The sequence below is a fragment of the Pelodiscus sinensis genome, chromosome 3 (genome assembly GCF_052426305.1).
Source record: "Pelodiscus sinensis isolate ZL-2025 chromosome 3, ASM5242630v1, whole genome shotgun sequence".
In the NCBI taxonomy this organism is placed as follows: Eukaryota; Metazoa; Chordata; order Testudines; family Trionychidae; genus Pelodiscus; species Pelodiscus sinensis.
The window spans coordinates 133564189-133591375 of NC_143054.1; the positions used below are offsets into that span (position 1 = coordinate 133564189).

General features: G+C 39.1%; 1 protein-coding gene across 13 annotated transcripts in view; it reads right to left on the reverse strand.

Annotated features, from left to right (window-relative positions):
- Positions 1-222: 222 nt before the first annotated feature.
- Positions 223-27187, reverse strand: part of CEP170 (centrosomal protein 170) — a 173791-nt gene continuing 146826 nt past the window's right edge. For 8 of the 13 annotated variants that reach the window (XM_075924849.2, XM_075924856.2, XM_075924857.2 and 5 more), the window contains 7 exons: positions 25917-26094; positions 24198-24365; positions 20247-20335; positions 8490-8583; positions 8093-8140; positions 4421-4472; positions 223-2549 (listed from right to left, as the gene is read on the reverse strand). In XM_075924849.2, the coding sequence (XP_075780964.2) occupies positions 2263-2549; positions 4421-4472; positions 8093-8140; positions 8490-8583; positions 20247-20335; positions 24198-24365; positions 25917-26094 (916 nt within the window). In that variant the 3' untranslated portion in view covers positions 223-2262. The remainder of the gene's footprint in view (positions 2550-4420; positions 4473-8092; positions 8141-8489; positions 8584-20246; positions 20336-24197; positions 24366-25916; positions 26095-27187) is intronic. The other 5 variants (XM_075924859.2, XM_075924851.2, XM_075924853.2 and 2 more) reach the window with 4 other exon arrangements.

Genomic DNA, 27187 nt, shown 5'->3' on the forward strand with positions numbered 1-27187 from the left:
AACAATAAGTATTATTGTCAGAGCAGTGTATCTGATCTAGAAGAAACAATATAAAGTCTTTCTTTCCTGAAAGATGATCTGGAAATACATTTAGGAAAATGCCATTTCCTAACTGAGTAATTTAACATAAGTTCCACCAAAGTAGACACATCTGAACCTTACTAGTTCTAAACCACTGAATTATATACACACATACATATATAAACACACATACACCATATATAAAGTTCCAGAAACACTTTATTTAAAAATGGAGCTGTAAATGCATATAACAAAATAACATACATAATAAATGTAACAAAAATAAATAAGGCGAATGTGTCCATACAAAATAACATAGTAGATGCAAAACACTTATTACAGAACAAAAGAGTGTAAACGCCTGAATGAACACAAACAAAATCTTGTGCGGAGAGCCTAAATTTTTAATCTTTCCTAAGTCATTTCCTATTTTTCATGTGTCTGGGGGGAAAAAAAATCGGTTCTCAAAGATTAAACAAAAGTCAGAATTGTGATAGTGGTTATGGTGCATTAAGTTTTCAACACCTGACTATTTTAAATTTATTTTTGCCCTTCTGCACCATTTCAAACATTTCCTATAGCCTCTGTAAACCAATGGAGTAGAATATTGAGTTGTACAAGAAGGATATTGTATGTTTTTAAACTTTAAACATATATGAAATCCATTGTACCACAAATTATTGGGTTTTTTTTACATCACTACAAAAAAGTTTTTGCATTTTTATTAACTGGTCCAACTATTTAGTAACTTCTGAAATCCTGTACAATTTAAAAATGTACAGAAAGTATTTTAAACATATGTCATATAGGATTATTGCTGAACTACTAAAGACCATTTCATAAAAGCTGCAAAACTGTATGTGCAACATTAATATACAGAGACCGATGCAAACACAGGAAAATTCCAGTCTATTAGTTACATTAAACAGAAGAAATAAGATTCCTCCAAATTAGTGTTCTGGAAATACATGGTCATTCACTTTTCTTTTTATTATTTCCAAATGTTACGCTACTGGGACAAACTTATATAGAAAATAGGTTTATGTAGGATATTTTAAATAGACTTGCTTTTCAGTGGCATAAGCAAGAAATCTACATTAGCAGTCTTCTTTCAGCATCGTTTTAAATGTATAAGACAGAGAAACTGACTTACGAGGATTCTACAGGAAAATATACAGAAGCAATTCAGTTGCTTGGGAGTGAGACTATTGATCAACCAAATTATGACTACTATCTCCAAGTCTTAGGAAGAAAATTTTACACCTCATGATCATTCCAAGGAACCCACATCGCTTTTGTAAACTTATGTTGCATATGAACTGGTGACTTAGTATGAGAACCCATTTGCTTCAACATGCTTTTAAATGTCCCACAGTTGTACGAGAAAACTAGTTTTATAGTTTCAACAAACTTTTGGACAGAAATGAGTTATGAAATCCTTCTGCTTCCATTCACATCAAAAAGACATTTTGAACAAGATCAAAAAGTGCCAAACTGTCCTTTCAGAAAATGGATTAAAATACTGCTGTGTTGAAACAAGTACAGTATAATCAATTTTCTATGTACATCAAAAGACTGACTCCTATCGATATTGATATGTTCACCTATCACTCCCGGCAAATTCTTAGTGCAAACATAATAGTTGAACTTCGTAAACCCCAAGACAATTTATGCAGGAACGAGGTTATACAAATCACAGAACTGCTTGAAAATTTCAGCACGCAGGAATTAATGTTTTGCAAAGTCTGTCTTATCTTATATAATTATGTGTTATTGTACTCAAAGGTAATGTATCATATAAATCATCTTACTCAGAATTAAATTGTTCAATAATTCTATACAAACTTTAATTGAAGAGGTCCATTTATAGACTAGCTTGGCACAGGAGACTTTGGGTTTCAGTAAGACTGGATGTTAGTCTGCTTCTGCTTGCAGGTCCCTTTAATAGCATGGCTCTTAGAAATAAACATTTATGAATGGAAAGATTGCTGATATAACTGTTTGCAAAGCACACAAGCACAAAAGGCAAACCTGCTACAACCTGCTTTTCTACATTGGTATCAATGCTCATCTGTATGGTTTGAAGAGGATGTGCATTACAATCAAAGCATCACAGTTAAAAAAAACCTGGTTTAACAAACCAATTGCAGTTTGACTTTTTTTTTGTATAAAACCAACATTATGATTCTTCATTTCTATCTAGACATTCTATATTGAAGATAATTATGACAATTAATAATGTCATTCACGCACACTTGGATCTTCCTCCTCTCCATCTGGATTGAACCTGTTGAAATGTATGCTGAAATCAGGCTTGGATTCAACATTGTCAAATGCAGTTGAAACAGAGATGACAGCAGGCCGAAGGGCCCGAGCTTCTGGTTGACAGTTTGGTTGTATCTGAGTGTGGGTACTGTGAGAAACAGGACTGGACTTCTGTTTAGGTTGAGCTGGTAAAACAGGGCTTGTGAATCCCAAGTTGCTCAGAGCATCCAAAGTACCATCAGGGTCAATCATAGCATTAATCACTATATGACCAAGGAGTGAAGGGAGGGAAACAAACAGAACAAAGATTAGGGTTTTGTGCTTTCAGAAAAAACAATACTTCAACAGTCTCGGTCATATTTTTCAGCATTTCAGTTCATACACATCTTTAATAGCCTTCCTTGGGTTAAGAGTATGTAGACAACTAATTAATATCAATAAGCCAGCTCTATACTATTTCAATTGTTCAGAGTCTGAATGGAAATAATGCAAAGATATATTGTTTACTTCTATAATGCCAGAATACAGACAGAAAAACTGGCCTGTTGTCTGCGGGATATTACAGAATAATTACCCTAATACAAGAGCACGATAGTGACTGTAACTTGATGTGTTACCACTTGCAAAAACCTTTTTATACACTAAACCCCAATACTCCAGGGACTATATAAAACATATGCAATACATGGTTTGGAGGAAAGGCTAGAAAAAAAGAGACTAGCTGATGATCAACTTGTATCTGGCAGCATTAGCACCAATAGTCCTTACACTGTAATGGAAGATGAGGTTCATAGGCACATGAAAGGGTCTTTAATTTGTAATGTTACTAAGATACTATATTTCCTTTGGAAATATCCCTATAGTAGTACATTTCATAAACTGATTAAATGCTGCATAAAACAGTAATTTCTTTCATCCCCTTTAGATAAAAGCATTAGGAAGTGGAGCAAACTAAAGTACCTAACAGAGCTTCACTGTACAATTAATTTGACATGTTTACTGAGCATTTTTCTGCTTCCCAAATAGAATTGATCAGTTTCCATAAAGCACTCATGAGATTATCAGAGCACCTAAATAATCACAGTATTGATCACTGATTAGACGTGTGTTAAAATACATTTTGTTAACCTTCTCAAGGCCTCATATTTCTAAGCCTTTAAGGTAAAGTGAGTTAACCCAAGCACAGCAATCAATACATATAAATATAATAATATTAAAATATGCTTCATTACTCTTCATCCTTTAATGCAAATATATCTTAGAATCAAATCAACATTTCTGAGTTTGTGTACATTGAGCAGATTTCTTCAATGAGCTGTCCAAGGGATCTAGATCTTTCTCTAGAAATTCTTTTTTAAAAAACATACATTAATAGAGGGGTTTAAATCAAATTGGAATATAAATAAAATAGCAAATTACAGCTACAACATACAGAAAAACTAAAGCAACAAAAATATATACAAAATGCATAATGATTCCCCCCCATAGATTTAAAATAAATTAGTAAAGCTTCTTCACCAAGACTGTAACATTCATATCATATTAATGTTTGATTATTTAGCATTATATTTTATTAAAACAACATTTTTGTTTATTTCTTTTATATACACATTATGGAAGTCAAAACAATACTTGTTTTATCTTATATGGATATACTAACTACTTCAAACAAAAATAATATGCTGGTTTGAACAAGGATATGAAAAAATTGTTTAAAACTTCTGCTATGAACAATAAGAAACTGGCCAATGGAGAAATTTGTATAGCTTCCTTCATACGAGTACTTGATCTCAGTTCACAGCATTCAAATTTAGTATGAAGTGAATAAGTTTAAATTGTATTAATTGAAAACGTCTAATCTTGTGTTTAAGAACGATTTCTGTTACAAAGCAATGTAAAGTTATGCATGAAGGAGGTCAGGAAATTGGGGATTTGTACTCCAACTTCCAATTTTAGTTCTTGGAAACAGTGATAGTCGATAAATGTTTAATCCAAAGTCTTAAATTAAAACAAAATAAATCAATGTGAGCCATTTTGAAGGCTGTTCATATTACCTTACCTTGGGCACTATTATTATGGGATTCTGCAATGCATTTAGACATAAAGCCACAAAGCTGCATAAAATATTAAATACCTTGCAATTGTTTTTCAACTCTTTTCAGCTCCTGCAAGATTGATGAAATCTCCTGGGGAAGAAACAAATATTCAAACTACCAGTGTTACTTTTCACTAAGAAAAAGCAGATTTAATAACATTTAAAAGAAATCTTCTCATAAGTTGTTTGGGTTGTATCTCCCTGCAGTGGGAGTGGCTCTTGTTGGAGATAGTTGGGGATGGGAAGGGGGGGGGGGGGGGGGGGAGAGAGGGAATAACCAGGTGGCCAGCTAGGTGAGGCTGCATTGCAGTGGGATGTAAAACAGGTTGCTCTATCAGAACCAAATAATTCCTTTGATTGGCTAGCTGCTTCCTTAAATGGGGGTACAAAGGCTTATTCCATTCCTTTGTTCATGGACCCACAAAACCTATTCCCACCTTTGAGCCAGACTGAACCCCCATTTTGCCAAAACACTGAGGGTGTGCCTACACAGCAAAGTTATTTCAAAATAACGGACAGCTTATTCCGACCTCTGAAACCTCATTCTACGAAGAATAATGCCTATTCCAAAATAGTTATTTCAGAATAGGGGCTGTGTAGACGCTCCACTTCTGCTATTTTGAAATAGCCCCTCACCAGAGCCATTCCAAGTTATTCCTCCTGAGGCTCTACATTGAGATAGCACGTCTACATTAGGGAAGCCTGCCTCGGACTAATTTTGAGGCTTCCCTACAGTGTAGACGAGCTATTTCGAAATAAGCTATTTTGGAATAACTATTAAGGAATAGATTATTCCAAAATAACTGTGCAGTGTAGACATAGCCTGAGGCAGCTAACTGGCAGTCTTGCAGGAAAATTACCATATAGATTAATTGTTAGAGGATATAGGGAAAATACTTTATGTCTCATAACCTGATGCAGGGAGAATCAGGATAACTTATACCACAGGAGAAGAGGTATTCTCACTGGCAGAGGTTAGCTTTACAGTGGCTCTGATATAATTTATTGGAGTAGAGCACCCCACTAACACAGTAGCCATTCCTGGAAAGTCTGAGCTATACAGTGTAGGCACAGCTCAAGAAAATTAGACAAATTTGAGCATGACCACGCAGTTACCCCACAGCATAGCAAGTGCTGTTACTAAAATATACCAGTAGTTATATCACTGATATGTAAACATGAAACTGTAGCTATGAAGTCATTTCATTTAATATTGTGTCGTGTTGTTGTGGAATACCTGCAATAAGGTCAGTTTGGATGCATCTATTACCCTGCCTCTGGAATATCAATTTGGCATGTTAGAACTATAAACTGAAGCAGCAAAATACTAACATTCATAATGCTTGGAAAAGAGCAAAGACGCACTTCTTTTAAAGCTAAGAAATTTGCAACTGACTTCTAGAATCCTTCTGAAAGACTTCTGTACTGATTAATCTGTTATATAGATTCCTGAAGGTGGCTAAGAAGGACTTGAGCCAATTATCTTGGGTTTGGTAGATTTAGGCAGTATCTTTAAGCAGATTCCATGTTTGATCATGACCTCGGTGTTCCATAGACAACAGTCATGATAATACTTGGACATTTGAGAACATTTGATCTAGAACCAGAAAAATACTAGAATTCTACAATTTGGTGCTAGATACTGAACAGTAAATTTGACACCACATATTAAATAGAAATTAGAAATTCAGTAGATGGGATCAAAACACATTTGGGAAACAGAGTTTACTACTTTGCCATAAGAAAAAAAATAGTGATATTAAAATCAAGCAAGTTAAGAACAAACACAAAAACTAAAACTTAAAAAAAAAATCTGCCTTTTATGAGCATCCTTAAACAATATAATAAATTTTAGGGTGCAAATATGATTCCTTGGTAAAAAAAAAATCTGAATTGAAAAAGACCTGAGAATACCCCTCGTGTTACCATGTTTCTAATATTATAAACTTATGTCAGCAGTTTTTATGAATTACTTGCTATATTAAAAAACAATATATGTACCTAAAAATTCATAGCACGTAATCAGTAAAGTGTATTTGCCTTTTAAAAATGAGTGTTCTATAGAAATTACAGGATCAATAACAAATGTTCAGTGGTTTCAGAGAAAAATAAAGCTGGATTTAGATTACAGGGCATCCATGCTATAAACTGCCCCAGTATACATCTGTTCCGCATGGAAGTCGTTGACGCATGTAGAAACTGATGTGTTCTAAGTCCTCTCATTCCTTGCTCTTAACTCATGCAAAAACACATTCCAATTTGCATAAATAGAAGTCAGCTGCAGGAAAAGAACTTCCTGCTTCAAGTTGTTTCACTGCAAGTCCAAGTTTTTTGGAACATATCTTGGACTTATACCAAGGACGGCCTTTATTAAGGATGTTGAAATGTGATTATCTGGCTAATCATATAGTTGATACAATTTATATCAACTATACGATTAGTTGATAAGCGTCGTGGTGCAGAGCTGTGGCTCTGCATTTTAAATATAGTAAGAGCCACTGAGCTCTTACTAGATTTAAAATGCAGAGGTGCAGTGATCAGCACTAGTGCTCACACTGTGTCCAGCAGCCTCTCTTCCCGGCAGAAAGCCCTGTCCGCTGCAAACAGGGGCTGGTGCCTGAGCAGCCCCTGCCCGTGGCCAGCCCTGGCCGCTGTGAACAGGGGCTACTTCACAGCAGCATCCCTTATCCCCCCACTGCCTCTGATAGAAGCACCTGGAGACAGTGCTGGGGGGGGGGGGGGGGGAGTGGGGAACCAGCTTTTAAGCCAGCTCCTCCCCAGCACCGGCTCTTGTTCCCCCCACTTGCTGCCTCTCAGAGGCAGGAAACGGGGGGGGGGGGGAGGGGAGTGTTGTTACAGAGAGAGCAAGAACTGCTTGATTCCCTGGTCACCCCATGCTTCCTGTGGCACTTCTGCTTTTGAAACGTACAAGAGCTCTTGTACATTTCAAAAGCAGAAGCGCCTGCAGAGAGAAAGGTGGGAGTGAGGACTGAAGCAGTCCCTGCTTGTACTGTTTCTCTGTTGTGCTTCTGCCTACCCTGTCCCGCACAAAGACAATGCTGGGAGAACTGGCTTGAAGCTGGTTCCCTCAGCACCGGCTCCTGCTCCTGCTCCCCCCACCCTTGTTGCCTCTTTCTGACATTGGGGGGAGCGACTAGTCGAGTCACTACTCAACTGTCCGATAAGCATTTGCTTGTTGACTAGTTGCCAACATCCCTAGCCTGTATTAAATGCAATCAAGCGCTAATATCTAGTCACTAACGAGACTGAAAAATTTAGGTTAATCATCTCAAGATTTTGGCCACTATAAGGAACAGTGCACTATTGTGCTGTGAGAATCTGATTAGTAAATTCAGTCTTCTTTCTGGTCTCCCCGCTGCTCTAGGAAGGAAGTAGACTTGATGGATATGTATTAGAGGGGTAGCCGTGTTAGTCTGAATCTGCAAAAGCGGTGAGGAGTCCTGTGGCACCTTATAGACTAACTGAAGTGTAGGAGCATAAGCTTTCGTGGGCAAAGACCCACTTGCCCACGAAAGCTTATGCTCCTACACTTCAGTTGGTCTATAAGGTGCCACAGGACTCCTCGCCGCTTTTGATGGATATGGACACTCCTAATGCACTGGCGTGACTACACTTCCCATTTCTTTGGGCATGAGGAGGTGATGTAGTGGAAGCCGTGATACAGTGCAATGGAGTAAGGGGGTGACTCACATGCCGCACTCCCTTGCACTGGTGCTCAAGACAGGCCACACTCTGGTCCTAAATAAGAAGGAATCACAAATTCTTACTTACACCATTCATAATGTCCTCCGAAAAGTAGAAAACTAATGTTCTTAATTTTGAAGAAAGCTCTTCCTGCAATATTTACTGACAATTTTCATTTACCTAAATGAAAGCATAACTATTTTTCTAAACAATAGGAGCCAGTATTTAAATCTTCCTCAGCCACATGAAATTTATCCAGTGAGAATTCCGCTTTAAACATAATCCAGATTTTAAACTCTGAGGGATACTAAATTATTCTTTGCTCAAATTAAAGGGATTTTAAGGATTTCTGTGTTTGTTTTGACACAATCTCATTCTAACACAAGAAGATACTTCTTCATACCATGCTTGAAGTTTTTACAATAGGAACTTCACTTTCAGTTCGTAATTTGTTCTCAATTTCTTCCCAATTCCGATCTTTGTCCTTAAACAATATTCTGTAGACAAGAAATGCAAAAAATTATTAAAAAATAAATTATCAAATATACTGTTTTTCAAAGACTTGAACATATGGACAAATTGGAATTTGAAATGGAGATAATTGCCACAGTACTAGCATTAGCAATCATATTTTATATTAAGATAATATGTAACTATTAATATTGTTTAACTGCTATTAACAATAAAAATGGAAGTCTCAGATAACTACATTAAAAATCACTCCTACTTTTTTTGCCACACAGAATTGTTTTTTTAACTCCTGTTATTGTAACATGCAAAAAATCTTTTATTGATCTTCTGTTTTACAATCCTTGCATACAGAAGGGAAAGCCTCATTCTTTTAAATGCATAACAGAAAATACAGCCTAGTAGCAAAATAAAAATATGTGAAGACAGTTGTGCAGCCATTTTCAAATCATTTAGTAATGCTGATTTTTTTTTTTTTTTTTTAACAAAAAAACCAAACAACCCACATGGGAGCACAGGGTTTCTGAGGGTGGAATTAAGTTTTTTTTTCTAGTGATCTAGAATCTTGGAAACCACAATTGCATGTATGTAGCATAGTATCATGAGAGGTTTAGTAGAGTGAAAACAAATCCCCTATCATTTATTTTGCAGCACCCATTCTGAGCCAGTCTCTTGTTTTATTATTTGCCTGTAGTACTGAGCGGTTTTTATATTCTCTTGCTAAATCACACAATGATAATTTCAGGTTGTCAAAGTTTCCCATCTTAACGAAAAGGGGATTTATGGGTATTTAATGTTTATTAGTACTATTTTAAATTTTGCAGGTAGCTCAAATTTGTCCTAATTGTGGTCCTGACTTTGCCACTGATCTTCATAGTCACTGTTGTCCCAATATGAAACCATAAACATCAGTTTTTCCTGTCAAATGTTGCACTGAGTGTGAAGTGCTGGCTGGAGGTATGTCTACACTGCAATCAGGAAGTGAGATTGCACCACATGTAGACATATCTGAGATATCTTTGATAAGGCTAGATCAAACTAGTTTATACATCAATAATTATGAAATGGTGGGGGCTGTGGCTAATATTTAGTCCTGCCATGCCTTCAGGGGACTGGACTAGGTGTCTTCCAATGGTCACTTTCAGTCCTACAATTCTATGAGTGTTCTCAAGTATGTTACCAAGATTCTGGACAGCTAGGGCTAGCCTGTACAGCCACTCTCACTATCATGGCTTCACTGGTATTATTATTCAAACTAGTTTTGATCAAAACTACTTGTGTATGCCTATACATAATGCAATCACACCTCCAAGTCACAGCATAGACATATGCTCAGTGCAGTGGGAGCAGGCAAAGGACCAAAGGAAGAAGAGATGTAGTGTTGTAACACAAGGGTTCTCAAACTTTTTTTTTCTGAGGTCCCCAACATGCTTGAAAAACTCCAAGGGGAGGAGGTGAATTTGGACAGAGATCTTGGGAATAGTTTGACTTCTATTTGGGGAAACAGGGGGGCTCAAGCCAGTTCCACTTGGTGAGGTCCAGGTAGAGAGAGCCAGCTTTTCAGACCCCTGACTGATCTTAGAAGGCCACCCAGCCTGCTCAGATGTGGGGGGCACAAAAAGTTTCAAAACATCTCAGGGTCCAAAAGGGGGTAATTAGCAGCTATGTGTGGACAGGGGGTAGCTCTAAATGCAGGGAAAGGGTAGCTCAGATATATGGAAAGAAGTGCTACGGGTTGTGTGCTGGGAGGATTCCCCTGCAGTCCCTTTTCTTGAAAGTGTCAGCCAGCCATAGAGCCAGGTCCTATCACTCAGGTGGTCCTTACCAACTACCTCTGAAAGTGCAAAGGGTCTGGGAGCTATGAAGACACTTCAAGCTCAGGGCACCAGCAGCAACAGGAGAGAAGGGAATGCTGCAACTGCCTGCTCCATGTCACCAGCAGCAGCTTCCTTGCACTCCCTGGCTCCAGATTCCCACCTCTGACCTGGCCAAGGGACAGGGAAGAGAAGATGCTGGGGTGTGCATGTGGTGGCACCTGGGACTGCCCTGTTCTTTTATTGCAGTTGTGGGGGGCATATCCTCCATACTCCTCCAACTCTGCCTATGGACTCAGGGTTTTGGGATTCAGCCCCACTGGTCTAGGCTTCAGTACCACAGGGTGTGCTAGAGATCTGAGCATCAGCCCCATGGGGAGCACCTGGGACAACAACATTCCTGGCTCCTGACTTCAGTCCTGACTTCAGGCGCTGGAGGTCAGGCTCTTGGTTTGGGCTGTGGTGCCCTGCAGCATGCCTTGAAAGGGTTCATACACTGCTGCCTTAACAGATAAAGCCAGAGCAAGGACTGGAATTAACAAAATTTCTCTCTTGCAAGAAGACAGAATAAACCAGAACATTTTCAAGAGTATGGAGAAAGATGACACACTTCTGAAGGAGTCCACCTCTTCAGGACTCTAGAGGAACAAAACCATTTGGTCACAGGTATACTCAGAGAAGTGGCAGGTAAATATTCAGAGTTTTCTAGCAGAGTGTGAAGATATAAACTCACCTTCAAAGTTATCAAACTGCAAGTCTGCAGATGTGAAAAATCAGACTAATTTTGAACTATTAGGACTTACCTGCAGGCTGAAGATCTACAAAAAAGTAAAGCTAGTTATGGTCTGTAGCACTGGCGTAAATAATTCCTGCAGACGTTTAGAAGACACTGTATAGAGAATTAGCTTTGGCTATACTTTTTCATCTTTTGCTGGCTTGTCTTTCATTCTGGACACCAGTAAGAATACAGTTTTCTTAGTGCTTAATAATTATATAATATATCTTAGTCCTCACCTGAAGTCAAAGTTCTGGTTTTGGAACCACACTTGCTAGTTTATTTGGAAATTATTTTGGTGTGACAAACAAAGGATTAATACTTTGTACAGGGAATATGCAGCTAGACCAGAGGAACTCATTCCTGTTGAATACAAATATCCTTAGCAGAAGAAAAGTTCATAAAATCTAAGATATATAAACAGAATAGTTTCTAAATATTCTATTTTCCAAAAATCACCAGAAAGCACTCAATCCTTTTCCAAGAAATTGCAGAAGATAGGGACATTTGCTCAACTATGACACTTTATCTTTTTCCTTTTGAAACTCCTTATTATCAATTTTGTTATTTCAATTTTTTTCTATCTTTAGATTAAGATGATATCTTCTGTTGGCTTCGCCCTCATTCATTCCATAGTTAATGCTTTAAAAACAACAAGCAGTCCTGTGGCAGCTTAGAAACTAACAAAAATATATATAGTATCATGAGCTTTTGTTAGTTTCTAAGGTGTTACAGGACTACTCATTTTTAAAGTTACAGACTAACACAGCTACCCCACTCACAGTTCATGCTGTTTGTGTCTCCATCTTTTCTGTTTTGCTCTATCTTGAACTCTCCTTAGTTTTTAATTTCTTCCTTTCTCCATACTTACTTTATCTAGACTCTTGTATTTTTTCTCTTTTCTGCTCAGTATTCTATCAAGTGTTTTCCTTTTCTGTGCTGCCTTTCCCCTGATTTCGGTACATCTTCTCTCACCTTCTGGTATGTCTAGATAAAGGCTGAGCATGGACACATCTATTTATCTTCACTGAGGCTTCTAGCAGCAAGTTTCCAGGATTTAAAGGGCAATTTTTTCTTCTGTTGCCTCTGAAGTCCAACCACAACCACATTGGACCAGCTAGAATTTAGTCAAGGCCATACTTGTTGCTTAACTTCATGTCCCAATACTGGTAATTGATGGATCTTGACTACCTAAAGCTTACCAAGAAAAAACTTCCAATAGATTTTAAAGCTGTCCCACTGTGATTTTTTAGAAACTGATATAGAAAATAATCCTGCAAACATTTTGATGTTTTTGATTACTTTTTGCAGCTTTTTTATCTAAATGTTCATGGAAATTTTCCTTATGTGCCTGCAAGACTGCTGCTGTCCCTACAGTCCCTCTTTTTGTGGTTTTAAATCCTACATCTCTCCATTTTACTTTAATCACACTAGACACTCTGTTACAAATATGGGAAACTTTTAAGAGCCCAGCAGTTGGCACTGACACAGATCTGCATGCTGAATTTGCTCGGCTCCCACCGAGATCACATTTAACAAATATCTGGGGTGTATGATCCCCATCTCAAGACGACATATTTGTGTTCTCTCTCATCAACCTAACATGTTAAAATAGAGTGTATCCGTGTAAAGGTCTAGCTCAGGCCTGGGCAAAATATAGCCTGTGGGCCAAATCCAGCCCACCAAGCCTCCAGATCTGGCCAGCAGAAGCAGTGGGGAGCCCCAGGCAGACTTCCCAACTTACCCCACAGCCCTGGGCAGAAACACGGCTACAGGGCTCTATTTCTGAGTTAAAAGTTGAGAAGGGGGGGGGGGGGAGGTTTAGGAGTCGCCCTGCCCCCAGCACATTCCCATTGGCCAGTTTCTGGCAGAAACCGGCCAATGCGAGCTGCTTGTTGGAGTAAAAGGCAGCTAAGAATAACCACACGCCCTCTCCTGGGCTCAGTTATTCATGAAGCACATGGCCAGGCTGGCTGGCTGGAAAACATTTTAAGCTCTGCAGGCAGGCAGGCTAGCTTGGTAGCTGACAAGTAAGTCTCTTGGCCACAGTCTGCTTCTAGCACCCCAGCCCTTTCCTGCACCAACTCTCTGCCCCACCCCACTCAACAGACCCAAACCCTCTGTCCCCCTCTTACACTGATACGTCCCCCCAGATATGGCTCCCCAGTCTCCTGCCCCAGATCACAGTCCCCTTCTACCCAAGGTCACATCCCAAACCCCTGCACTCCAGTCCCCTGCCTTAGGTCACAACCACCTGCTTCATCCCAACTCCATTCCAGACTCCAGTCTCCTTCCTGCACCCCAATTCCTTACCCCAAGCTCTCTATCGCACCCAACCTCCATCCCGGACCTTGCACCTCCTAGATTCATATCATGGAAGAATGCAGCCTTCAACCACTTTCCAAAATCTTGGGTGGCGCCTCTGTCAAAAATTATTGCCCACCCCGGTCTAGCTGCTATAATTACAGTATGTTATTGAATGGGCACATACTTGGTGAGGTTCTGCTTATGGCACAGCAGCTAAACTCTACTTTTAGTGCATTCGTTTTATCAGAGCTAGCATGGGTGCATCTTCGTTGACCTGGGAATTATACCCCAGCAAAAGAAGTGTAGAATTTTTAAATACGGGGTGGTTTAGCGCAATTACTGAAATTTTTGTTCCTCATTGTCTGTCAACAAATAGGGAGGAAGCCAACTTTGGCCCTCAGATTTGTTTATTTCCTGAACACAGATGCATCCCATCTTGTTTTTAATCTCTGGCAAACATTCTTGTGAGGAACTGCTGAAATATATGTACTTAAATTCAGAACCTAACTCATCTGGCCTTTTTGGTTCAACTAGTTGTGCTACTGCATTCCAAAATATAAGAAACATATTCCTTGAAAAAAAAAAATCACATATTTTACTTATTTAAGAGAAATGTAAGTTTATAATAGTCAGAATGCTATTTGTAAGCATGTCTCCAGTTGCTCTGCAGTGCATTTGTCTTGTAACAGAATCTGACATTGGTGGATAAGAACATTTGGGAAAAGATTTTTCAGACACAAGAGTCACCTATAGTTGGCCCCTCTGAAAAATTCCTCTTGATTTACAAGTTGAAGGACTTTGCTATAGTCCAGGATGGCTAGTTGTCAGTCTTTGTTTGCTTCATGACATTACTATGGGCAAAAATCTCTGTTGCTACAATTATTATGAATAATTCTATAATATGAATCTTTTTATAGAAGTCAAGATTTAGTCTACTCCAGCAGTTCTCAAACTTTAGCAATCCAAGTACCTGCATTTTGTTTTAAAAATGTTCAGGGACCCTCTGTGCCCTGCCGCTCCAGTCAGGCCCCATCCCTGTACTGCTCCTTCTCCAACAGAAGCCCTGCTCCCAACTTGCTCTATCCCACCCTCATTAATTTTCACCAAGCTGGGTTGGGAATCAACGTGCAAGAGTGGAGTGAGAGCACTGGCTGGGGGTATGCGTTGTGGGGTGGGATCAGGGATGAGGGGTTGGGCATGCAGGAGAAGGCTCTGGGCTTGGTTATTGGAGGGTATGGGCTCCGGGAAGGTGTTCAGGTGTGGTATTGAGAACAGTTCAAATATGGCTCTAATTAATAACCTGCTTCCTCAAGAAGGAGTTAAAGGAACAGAACATATAAAAATACATTATACTGAACACTAAATATGGTTCATGACAAATTGCAACTTGGTTGGCAACATTTTTTCATAATCAAAAAAAGTGTCAGGTTTCCCTCTGAGATGAGATAAAGGAACAAGAAGTGAAAAAATATTTGCATAATTTATTATTTTTGAAGCACTCCTGTGACAGTTATGCTGGGAAATATTCAAGAACAATTCAGCCAGTCAACAAGTTCTAGAACTCTAATGAAACAGATTACTTTTAATGATATAAAACAATTAAAAAGTACTGCATGAACATAACTGGGAGTTCTGATTGTCTGGAAACTGCAATCAATGGGAGCTGCCTCAAACATATTAACACATTCACTGATGATCATGTTACTATTATAATGCTGTGCTGGATGAAATTTGTGTTTTGGAAATTTCAATCATACTTCTGAAGTTGAATTAACCAAATTATCTCAGCCAAATTCTATATTGCTTCTTCCAGGCATTTTTTAAATTGTTATATGACTAGTTAGAAAATTTGACACAAAATGCACTCAAATTATTTTACTGTACTTTAAAAATGCTGCTAGTTAATTATGAGTACAACTGAAGTGGGAAATTGAGTTATGGAACTCTGAAAACTACGTTTAGTGTTTTCACTCCCCCCTGTGCCAGCTAAAGAAGATAACACAGTGTTGAATATTCATGCATCAACTAAAAGGATGAAATGCATTTTGTAAGAGTGAGGATTACTTCTAATTTTTTACATTTGTACTCTAACTACTGCTATATCTTATATAGAAAGCTATCAATATATAAAGCACTTTATTGTATAGAAAACATAAGAATGAAAGTACAGTAAAACTACATTGGTCCAACATCCAATGTTCCGGCACTCCTGATGGTCTGGCACCATCAGGAACCCGGAAGTGCTCTGGCTGCTGGACAATTGGAGCTGCTCTGTGCCCGGCTTCCCCGATTCAGCCGCTGCTGAAACTGACCAGCAGCTGAATCGGGGAAGCCGGGAGCAGAGAAGCTGGGGTGCTGCCGGGTTGGTCCCGTAGTGCTGCCCTTCGGGACTGCGGGACCAACTCGGCAGCACCCCAGCTGCTCTTGGGGACGCCTGGGGAAGAGCAGCTGGAGTGCTGCTGGGTTGGTCTCGCGGCGCTGCTACCAGACCAACCTGGCAGCACCCCAGCTGCTCTGCTCCAAGCGTCCTAGATTCAGCCGCTGCTGAAACTGACCAGCAGCAGCTGAATCAGGGACGCCTGGGGCAGAGCGGGACTATCAGAAGGGGGGGCTATGAGAGGGCTGGGGTGGCACCCCCCACCAGCCCACCCTAGGCCCCTCATAGCCCCCCCTTCCAATAGTCTGGCATATTTGATAATGCAGCAGCACCTGGGTCCTAAAGGTGCCAAATTATCGGAAGTTTACTGTATATAGGGTGAGAAGCACATCTTCCCTAGAATAAAGTATAAACCCCACCGGAATCAGTTGGCGTTCAGGTTTCTTTGGATCCTCCCTGTAGGCTATGGGAGGGTCCTTTAGATATGGGCAGGCTAACACTCACCCACTTCCCAGACCCCAATAGGGCGAGGCTACTGTAGCTAGCTGTCCTGGATCTATCACAGTATATATATTAAGATATGTTTAAAGAGTTAAAAGATTAACAACTGGACTAAGAAGTGGTTGGTAGCATGTATTTGGGATAGTTCTGAAATCTTCACTGACCTAGAAGGTAACATGTTTATTGGGCTTTATGTAGAACTGTATTTGGCTGGGATACCTGAGTGGTGGCCTAAGGCTGGATACTTAAAGAAAACTGTATGGATTGTACTTCGGATTGACCTGTAAGGAAATACTGAAGTGGTTTTGTGCTGGCTTGGTGAATATAAATATTGGAATAACCACCAGCTTTGGGGATTGGCCATCCTATTTCTTGCAGTGCTCCCTGAGTGACCTCAGTTGGCTCCCCAGAACCCCATGTATCACAATATAAACTCCAAATTTTCTCTTGCATTATGGCTGAAAGAATAAGTGTTAGCATTTCCAATGAGTTTTCAAGTGTCTATCAGGCATGTTGGTCAATCATTCACAGTGTGTCTTGTGAACTACTAGTCTATAGGACAGGTAAACACAAGTAGCGAAACATGTACCCTTAGGCATATCCACGCATCCAGATATTTGCCTAGTTCTACAGAAGGCTACATAAAACCCACTATCAAAGTCAATGTACACTAAAATTTAATACAGACAGGATTTGTTTATACTATACAGTGAAATGTACATACAACATTTATATTCCAGTTGATTTTTTATAATTATATGGTAATAAATGAAAAAGTGAGCAACTTTTCAGTAACAGTGTGCAGTGGCACTTGTGTTTATGTCTGGTTTTGTAAGCAAGTGAAGGAGGTGAAACTTGGAAGGTGAAACTTGGGGTAAAAACAAAATAAAGTATAAAATGAAAGGTGTTTAATTACCTCCAAATAGGGCTTAAATAAATACTATTTATTAATTCTATTGTGATAGCACCTATGAGCTCCCATCATGGACCTGGTCCACACTGTGCTAGGCATTGCTAAAACACAGAACAAAAAGACCAGACCAGCCCCAAGCAGTTTACAAACTAAGTATAAGACAAGAGACAACAGGTCTGTCCGTATAGAGAGATGAGGCAGTACAAGAAAACAATAAGCCAATAATGGTCAGAATGATAGGCAGCTTAATCGCCATCAAATTTTTTGTGTGTAAGGGCAAACAAGAAGTTTTAAGAAGGAATTTGAAGGAGGGCACTGAGTTGGGTTTATGGATGCTTCTGGGGAGCACCTTCAATGTCTAAGTGGTGGCAGGGGAGAAAACAAGAAGGTGCTTGTAAAAATGTGGTAAGTGGTGATGGTGGCTGGCTTTAATGGCTTTAGAAGCAGGAATGTATATTTTGAGGGATGAGAGAGATTCTTCATGCAGCGTACAGTCAACCTGTAGGACTCCTTGCCAGAGGATGTTGTGAAGACCAGGACTTTAACAGGGTTCAAAAACTAACTAGATATATTCATGGCTGTGTTAGGTCCATCGATACTTATTAGCCAGAATGGGTAAGAATGGTGTCCCTAGCCTCTGTTTGTCAGGAGCTGGAAATGGATGACAGGGGAGGGATCATCTGATGATTATCTGTTCTGTTTACTCCCTCTAAAGAATCTAGCATTTGCCACTGTTGGCAGACAGGATACTGGTCTAGATGGACCTTTGGTCTGACCCTGTATGGACATTCTTATGTTTTTATGCCTGACATCACTTTTTGGTGGTTCAAGAAGCAATGCATGCTCTACCTGGCCAAACATAACTCCTAATCTGTTTCCCCCATGGTCTCCCCTTTCCATTTTTCTCAATCATTATGGTCAACACCACCATTCTCTCTGTCAGTCAGGTACTTAATCTAGATGTCATATTTAAACGTTCTAATTCTTTCTGTGCAATCTCTCTAAAATGCAGACTTCTCATTCACACCACTAAAATTATTTCCCAGACTCTCAATCACGTCTCAACTACTACAACTTCCATTTTGGCTTTGACAAATGCCCATGGCCCTGATCACATCACCTCCTTCTTTGCAACTTTCCACTGCTTTATTCCTCTCTATCACATCAAATATCTGTTAACGGTCTTCCATTTTACAGCCCTTCTTGGTTTACAGCCCTCCAACCTCTCATCTTTCCAGCCCCTGACAAACAGAGGCTAGGGACACCATTCTTACCCATTCTGGCTAATAAGTATGGATGGACCTAACCACCATGAATTTATCTAGTTCTTTTTTGAACCCTGTTAAAGTCCTGGTCTTCACAACATCCTCTGGCATGGAGTACTACAGGTTGACTGTACACTGCGTGAAGAAAAACTTCCGTTTATTTGTTTTAACAAACAGACAGATTTTAGTTTGAACAGAGGGAAACGGAGCCAAGTAAATAGGCAGATTTGAATCCTCGGCATAAAGATAACTGAAGTCATGTTTGTGAATAATATTATGCAGAGAGACGTGAAATAGACCAAGAACATAGCCCTGTGAAACCCTTCCCCAGGACAGTCCCCAAAAGTTGTTAGGAGGTTCCTCCTAACAACACACTGAAGAAATAAGATAGATAGGTGATCCAGTTGCAGACTAAGTGCTGGAAGCCAAGAGAGAACAAATTATTAAGAAGTAAAGCATGGTCAACTGTGTCAAACATAGCTGACAGGTTGAGGAGGATGAAGACGAAGTACTGGGTCTAAGCCATTTCAATGGTGTAAAAGAGGGAAGAAGCTGGATTGGAGACAATCTATTATGAATCCTGAAGAGAACACCAGACGGTGATTGCAGATAATCAACTCAATAAGTCTGTCTGAGCATGCTGCTTGTGGCCAACATACCACTCAACGAACGCACGCACGCACTCACACACACACACACCTGAAAGACTGACCATATGAAAAGTCCACAGACTGCCAGACAGTTTCAAACTTAACTACTTTAAAACAGCTGCAGCAAGAAAAAGTCACAATTTTATCCTTTGATTGTGACCATAATGAGTCTTTTCAAAGAAATCATGGAAACATAACCTTTCCCTAAGAGACACATAAAGAGCTTGAAGAACAGTATTGATGGAAACTGCAAAGAACTTCATAAAACTCTTAAATAGATTCTGAAAATTTGTGGCTAAAAAGAATCATTGTGACCATCCATCTGACCTCCTACATAATTCACACACCATACAATAGGAATCTTTGATCCTTGTAGCTGCAGCTGCAACTCTTCAGAGATGGTAGCATGCGGTTTTACAACTTGCAAGTATCTACTGTGTTGTGCAGACACAAAAATGACAGATTTTGGTAGAGATAGCTAAAGGGTATTTTTGTATTTCCAATGCCTATTACCATATTCATATAGGTGAAGTTTAATTTCTATGCCTGGGCATTGCCTTAACTTTACATTTCATGATTTTCAGAAGCTTAACTACTAAATTCTGGAAAGCAACAAGGGAGGCATTGCTAAGCAACCTTAATTCAAGTTTTCTGTCAGTAAAATGAAAAAAAAAATTCTCTCTGAGGCTGGACTTCTTGCATAAAAGATACAACTAGAGATCTTTAGAATGAATAGGAATTTTAATGTGTTTGGGTGGAGATGTGACATATTTTGAACCGAAGTTAGGATTACTGTAAGCAGAAACAGAAGACTAGTTCCTTTGTAAAAGTTATGACAGACCTTGCTCTATCTTTGTTCAAATCATATGAATAATTTCTACAAGCAGTCATGCCTTTGCCAATAGGGAATTAATTCTCTTCACAAGTCAAAATCTTTCTTGACCACTGAGACGCTAGTGTAATAGTATCCTTTTAAGTAGATAAGAGTACCAATGTACTTGATCTACCACACAATCTGCATTTCACTACTGGCTGAAATGCGAATCTAAGAAAGAAACTTTTGAGTGAGCAAAAGAAAAAATTGTCCTACCTGATTTTGCCAGCTGTCTTGTCTATTGATTGCCTTATTTTCCGAGAAAACTGGAAGACTGAGGACAATAGCAAGTTATCTCCCATGACCTGGAATAATTATTTAAAAATGGAAAAATTAGCAATGAACTGAGAATCAAGTACTGTTATACCAACAATTCTGCACATTTGAAATAATGAGTTTCAATTCCTCTTCCTACTTTGCTTTGACTAGAATTTTCCTATGAATTTTCTGTTCATTAACACGAGAAATTAATACATACACATGTTGTCCAGGGCCTACTGTAATCAAACACTGTGCCGGGTTTTAAACACAGCTCTTCCAGTGTACTTTACTCTTTACCTCAAACACCGTTGTTATAATTGTGCTCTGCCAATCACGTTGACCTACATAATGATTCAGTGCTGTGTGCAAATGGAAATGAACAGGAGAACAACTAATGTTCATGAGTAATTTATGGTAGAAATTGAACTCAGGCCTCTAAGTGAAGTAATTCACTTATGCTACTCAATAGTCATTACTTCCTTTAGTATCCAAGACAGATATTATTTAGGCTATTATATTGTTCCTATCACTATGGTATCTGAAGAAACAGTTATTCACCCTGTGCAGTTACTGTAGTTCTTTCAGACACGTGTCCCCATGGTGCTTCACTCTAGGTGTGCTAATGTTCCACTGTGCCTTTAATTGGAGATTTCTCATAGTAGCATCCATTAGCCCCATGCATGCCTATTAGTCAATCTTGTGCCCTGACCCATTGTTACATAACACTGCTTTAGCAAACCATTCTCAATTCCTTCTTTACCACAAATCGCTATGGCAGAGAGCTCTAAAACAGAAGGGCAAGTAATATAGCACCTGTAGGGAAACACATCTCAAACAACCACATTTACTGCAATGGGCAAGTAACCCTTTCTTCTTCTATGCCAGACAATGTCCCTACAAGTGCTTTGCTCCAAGTGCTTGTTGAACAGTACCCAGAGTCAAGTAAGGAAACTAAACAGTACCAGAGGCAGAATTGTGAGTTATAGCATAGAGTTAAATGCACATATGTGTAGAGGTCCAGGTAGTAGTTTTACAGATTTCAGTTATCACCATGTTCTTGAGGAAGGCTGCAGAAATGAAATAATAGAATTGTAGAATACTAGAACTGCAAGGGACCTCGAGAGGTCATCAAGTCTAGTGCTCTGCCCTCATGGCACGAACAAGCACCACCTAGAATAGATCATCCCTGATAGATGTCTATTCCAACCTGCTCTTAAATATCTCCAATGATGGAGATTCCACAATCTCCCGAGGCAATATATTCCAGTGTTTAACCATTCTGACAGTTGGGAAGTTTTTCCTAATGTCCAACCTAAACGTCCCTTGCTGCAATTTAAGCCCATTAATTCTTGTCCTATCATGAGAAGTCAGTGAGAACAATTTTTCTCCCTCCTTCTTGTAACACCTAAGTACTCCAAAACTGCGATCTTATGTCTCACTCAGTGTTCTTTTCCAAACTAAACAAACCCAATTCTTTCTCTTTGAAGAATTAGTATATTTATCTGAAGGTGGATAAATATTGTGAAATTCATAAAAAGACTTAATGCAGCCTGCTATCCACTTGAAAAGTCTGTGATTAGATCAAAACAGTTGGCAGTCTCTATCTACAAACGAGACAAGTAATCTGTGGGTCTTTCTAAAGGGCTTTCTCTTAGCTAGATAGTAGGCCAGGGCTCTCCTGATATCAGGGATGTGCAGCTATGCCTCCTGTACAGATGTAGTTTGTGGTGAAAGCCAGGCAGATGAATGGGCTGAACAAGTCAGAAACCTTAGTTAAGAATTTCAGATGGGGACAAAGCATAACCTTGTCTTTAAACATTGCAGGGAAGAGATATGCCATCAAAGACCCTATTTCTCCAACCCATTAAACCGAAAAGGTGATCAGGAATGCAGTCTTCACTGATAAATGAAGCAGTGTAGGTATTCATAGGTTCAAAAGGCCATCTTGTGAAGCATTAAAATACTAGAATGAGGTCTCATACCAGAGTTTGGTGTTAGACCAGCAGATGGAAGTTTTCCAGCCTGGTAAGGAATCTCACTGTGATTGGTGGGAAAAACAGAATAGCTTTCTATGGGATGGTGGAAAAACATGATAGCTGCCAAGTAGATTTTTATGGAGCTCATCAATAGTTCTGAAGTTTTCAATGGGAGGGTGTTGTCCAGTTTATCTGGAAATGATGAGGTCATAAGAAACCCTTAAATCACATCAACTGGCAAACATCAACTGGCAAACAGGATCCGTTTGAGAACATATGCACCGAATAGATTGTTTCCTGCTTTGTAATAACACTCTTTTTACATTTTCTGAGCAAGGGCTCTCTAGTCCTATGAGCCATCCATCAACCATGCTTTCAGATGAAGCATTGAGAGATTGGGATGAAGAATCTTGCCCCCTTGGAGAGAGAAGATGAAGAGTGATGTGAAGAATAATCAGAGCGCAAACAAGCCAGCTGTACTAGATACGGAAACCATATTTGCCTGGGCCAGGTCAGAACTATTAGGGTGACTCTGGATTGATCTGTCTTTATTTTGAGCTTGACTTTGGCTATTAGAGGAGTTGGAAGAAATGGGGACAATAGGTGAAAAACGTCCCCTGGGGACTGGTGACCCAGTCTACTCCTGGAACCAAAGTGTGTGCCTTTCTTGTTTAATTATGTGGCAAACTAATCTCTCTCATGGGTGCCCCATTTATGGACTATATGGTACAACATACGCAGAGGTCTATTTCCTACCCATAGTCTTGGAAAAGTTCTACTGAATGCATTTGTTATGTTCTGAATTCCCGGGAGTTAAGCTGCTGTGATGTCAATCTGGTGCATATGCAACAGTTCCAAAGCCTGCGAACCACAACACAGAAAGGGGATATTGCTACACCTTGGCAATTGATATAAAACACACTTGACAAACCGTCCGTAATGATCCTTATGTGATTTCCCATGATGAGTGGTAGGAATTGGAGACAGACATATCTAAATGCTCTGAGTTATAGGAAGTTAGTGTGTACCATGAACTCTTGAGATGATTACTAGTCCCAGAACACGTAAGTGAGCTGCGGTTTTAGCATAGTGCAACTTACCGTGGTCATTAACTGAGTCAACTACAAAGGAGTTAAGTGAGAGATGAGAAAATAAAAATGTTGACTCTTTTGCCTGGACATAACACTTATCTGCCCTTTTACATACAGGTGGGATAGAAATAGGGGTGTGCTAGATTATATTTGCGAGGCTCAGATGTGCTTTACTAGCAGGCAACATTAGGCAGTCCAATGAGGGCAAGTGGAGGATACTGAGTAGCTTATCATGAGGATCTTTGAGGGGCATCGTGCAGTCTGCAAGCCTCTTGACCAGGTCCTAGAAGTATTTAAAATCATCTACCAGGAATGGAAGAGGAGGCATGTCTGCTTCATAGAGAGATGAATAGGAGACACTGCCCATACCAGAAATTCCTTCACTGGCTCTAGCATCCTGTTCCTCTTAGGATTCTTCTGGAGGATCAGGTGTCCTGGGAGGAGTAAGTAAAACAGGTTGCCCCTCTCTATGGCACTAAAATAAATGCTGACTGTTTTGTACGTAATGGCACTCATAATTCTCTGCCTGAGATGATAGTGAAATCACACATGGCTCACAGTTAAAGCTTCCTGGTTGTAGTTATAAAGTAGATCAGTGCCATCACAATATACTTAAAAAAATGGATTTGAGTTTAAATTTTTAATTGTGTTCATATTCCAATTATTACTCCTTCCAAAAAGTACTAACAATTCTAATAGCTTTAATAAAATAATGTATCACAAGATTTTTCCATCATTGCAACCATCTGTAGCAGGTAGGTAAATAAATGTTATGCCTGCAAAAATAAAATGTGAGTCTAGAGTAAGCATATTACTAGACAGGAACACTCCATACTCACTTCGTCTCTGCTCCAGGTTCTCCTCCGTGTAATTGTTGGGGGATCAACAGATTCTGTCAACTGAGGCCTAGAATCATTAGACCGACTGTTTCCCTCAGGTGGTTTAGCATGCACTAATGGAGGAATCTTTCTAAAGTTCAGACTTTCATCAAATACACGGTCAACCAGCTAAAAGAGAAAAAAATATATATGTATATATTTAATAAAAAACAGGCAGTTTATGAAACCTGTTGGATATATACAGTATAAGGGCTTCAAGATGAGACTGATTTTTTTCCTCTAAAGTTGATTTTACAATTTCCATAATAAACACAAATATTTGTGTTCCTATGTATTATAAAATGTGTGTGTGTTATGTGAGATAGTGTGTTGACTAAACAGATGGCTATTTTCCAAAACCAGAAATATACATGACTATAAAATTAGACTGCCAGATGGCAAGGATTTCTCCTAAATATAGATATCATGTAACAATCATAAAAAAGTGAAATTCCAGTCACTGAAACAGGCAATAGTAAACCATTACTCTTACTTTTACCAGTTCTGACTGTAAATGATTAAGAGTTTTGATTTTCTCTTCACAAAAGGTTCTTTTCGCAAATTACATTTAATGGCAGATTTCTATGAAACTAATGAAACGGAAGGTTTTTTCTTCAAGTCACTGAGTATTTTAGTCCTTTCCAGACAGTCACAATGTTACAGATTCTACATCAATGAGATGCTGCCACCTACAGTATTATTATATAATTTACTGTGCAATTTAGTAATACTAAACAAAAAAGAGAATACTTATTCAATGAAATGTAAGACATGATTTAAATGAATCTGAATAAATGCATATTTATGTTAGCTGAAGTTTAGTTGGGGTTCTAAGAGATAAATCAATCTATACTGTTTTAGTCAATTACACTGCACACGAGGCAAGTATCGTGCCACTCTTTATAGCCTTTTCTTACTGAACAAAAAGGCCAGTCTTGAAACGAACACAGTCAATTAATATGTTTACCAAACCTCACATACACAAACATGATTAGACATATTTTATGGGGAACAAAGCAAGAAAGAACAAAACCAAAACTAAACATTTACAAAAAACTAGCTAAATGACAGTATGGCAGAAGGGGAGTCATTTTGATGTCATCTGTAACGTATTTACTAGTATTAGACCTGCAATGACGACGAAAACAACTTAGTACAGTATAATATACAGCATTCCAGAGAAAGTTAAAGAAGAGGAAAACTGAATTGCAGCATGAGGCAAATTTAATTCAAGCTAATTTATTATAATATATTGTGGAAGAAGAACTAAAATTACTGTAAAAAGTGATGCTACTTACATATTTAAATGGCATCATGGGAAAACTTCTAAATCTTCTCTGAATACAAGGGCTTTTGTAATTTGTGTATACACACTAAAATCTTTACAAGTACTCATACTACTATTCACGGGTATTCAAGACTGGACAAGCAAGAAGTTAATAAGTACAATCTCTTGTGTTTAATAGTGAAAACAGACACACAACATGAATAGTTTGGGTGACCATTTTAATGATCTGTGTTCACAGACTGATTTTTGTGCTTACTGATTTTTGTTAAAAGATTAAGGAATCTTAAATCAAAAGAAGAGAATGCTAAGATTCATGCAAACAGGCTGGGTTGGGATAACTAAAAAAGCTATGCAAAAGGCTAAAAGCAAAAGAAATAAAGAAAAGAAAGAACCTTATGCATTTCTCCATGAAGATCTCCTACCTCTTCTCTAGTGTCTATGGCAGAGCCAGGGGTGGTGGCAGCAGTGCTTACTGTGGTACTCGGAGCAGTGCCTGATGAAGTCACTGAATCTATCTCTCCTGCTACATCATTGATTTCCCGTGCGATGAGAGCCAGGTCTTGACTGATCCTGGTAATAATTTTAAAGACAACATTACGTTCTCTTAATATAGTATTCCATAGAGCAGCAGCATCCAACCTGTATTCTTTATTCTCTTGGCATTCTAAAGTTGTGACTCTTGAATGAAGCCATACTATGAAGAAAAAGTGTAATTGATTATGAAGTGAAAATTTGCTTGCTGAGCTGTGCACTGCAATTTTGAAGTGCAAAGTTTTCAAATCAAGTTCTTTGCTACAAGCAGGTGAAAGAGCACTCTGCTTCCCAAAATGCTTCCCCAGCTGCTTCACATGCAGCCCCAAAAGTAGCTCTACTGTGTGATCCGAGTGCTCTGAACAGCTACTGTCCTTTCTCTGCTATAGCTGCTCTCCCACTGGACATCCCTGCACCACAAAGAGGAGGGAGAGCAGGCTGCTCCATTTCCTGCTTACCTGTTGGACTGTGGGAGCATAAGATAGGAGACTAATTGCTCCAAGGACTGCCCCTCCCCCCCAGAGCCAAGGGAGTCCATAAAACAAGGAAAGGGAAAAAGCTGAGACAGTCATCAGTTATGACTCTCTGATTTTATGAGCCAGCCCAGATTAGAGTAGGAGCTTGTGTCACCTTTCAGAAGTTCACTCAGGAAGCCAGGTTGGGATGGATGCATTTCTGTGCACTTTAGTTAATTCCCTTCTCTTTCTAAATTAGCTGAGAAGAATAATGCATAAAAAGCAGCTATGCAGTTTACTCTATGCCCACTGGGGATTCTCATTCCAAGAGAATCCTCAGCAAAGTACTGCAGGCTGTTTCTGCTCCCTTTGCCAGGCAATGAACGGGACAGAGAATTTGACCTTCAATATTAACTGCGGACCACTGACTTTTTTTAAATATGTTTATCCTTAAGGATGAAATAATTGGACACCACTGATCTAGAGGTAGAGAATGAGTATTGAGAACTGTCATTAAATTAGAATGGCCAACATAATTAACACATTTCCAGTCAAATCACAATATTGCAACACCATATTAGAGTTCAGCATTCACAAGCACAACCCCATGGAACAATTAAAATTTACCCCTTGCATGAATAAGCAAAAAAGTGATACAATGTGAGAGATACCATGCT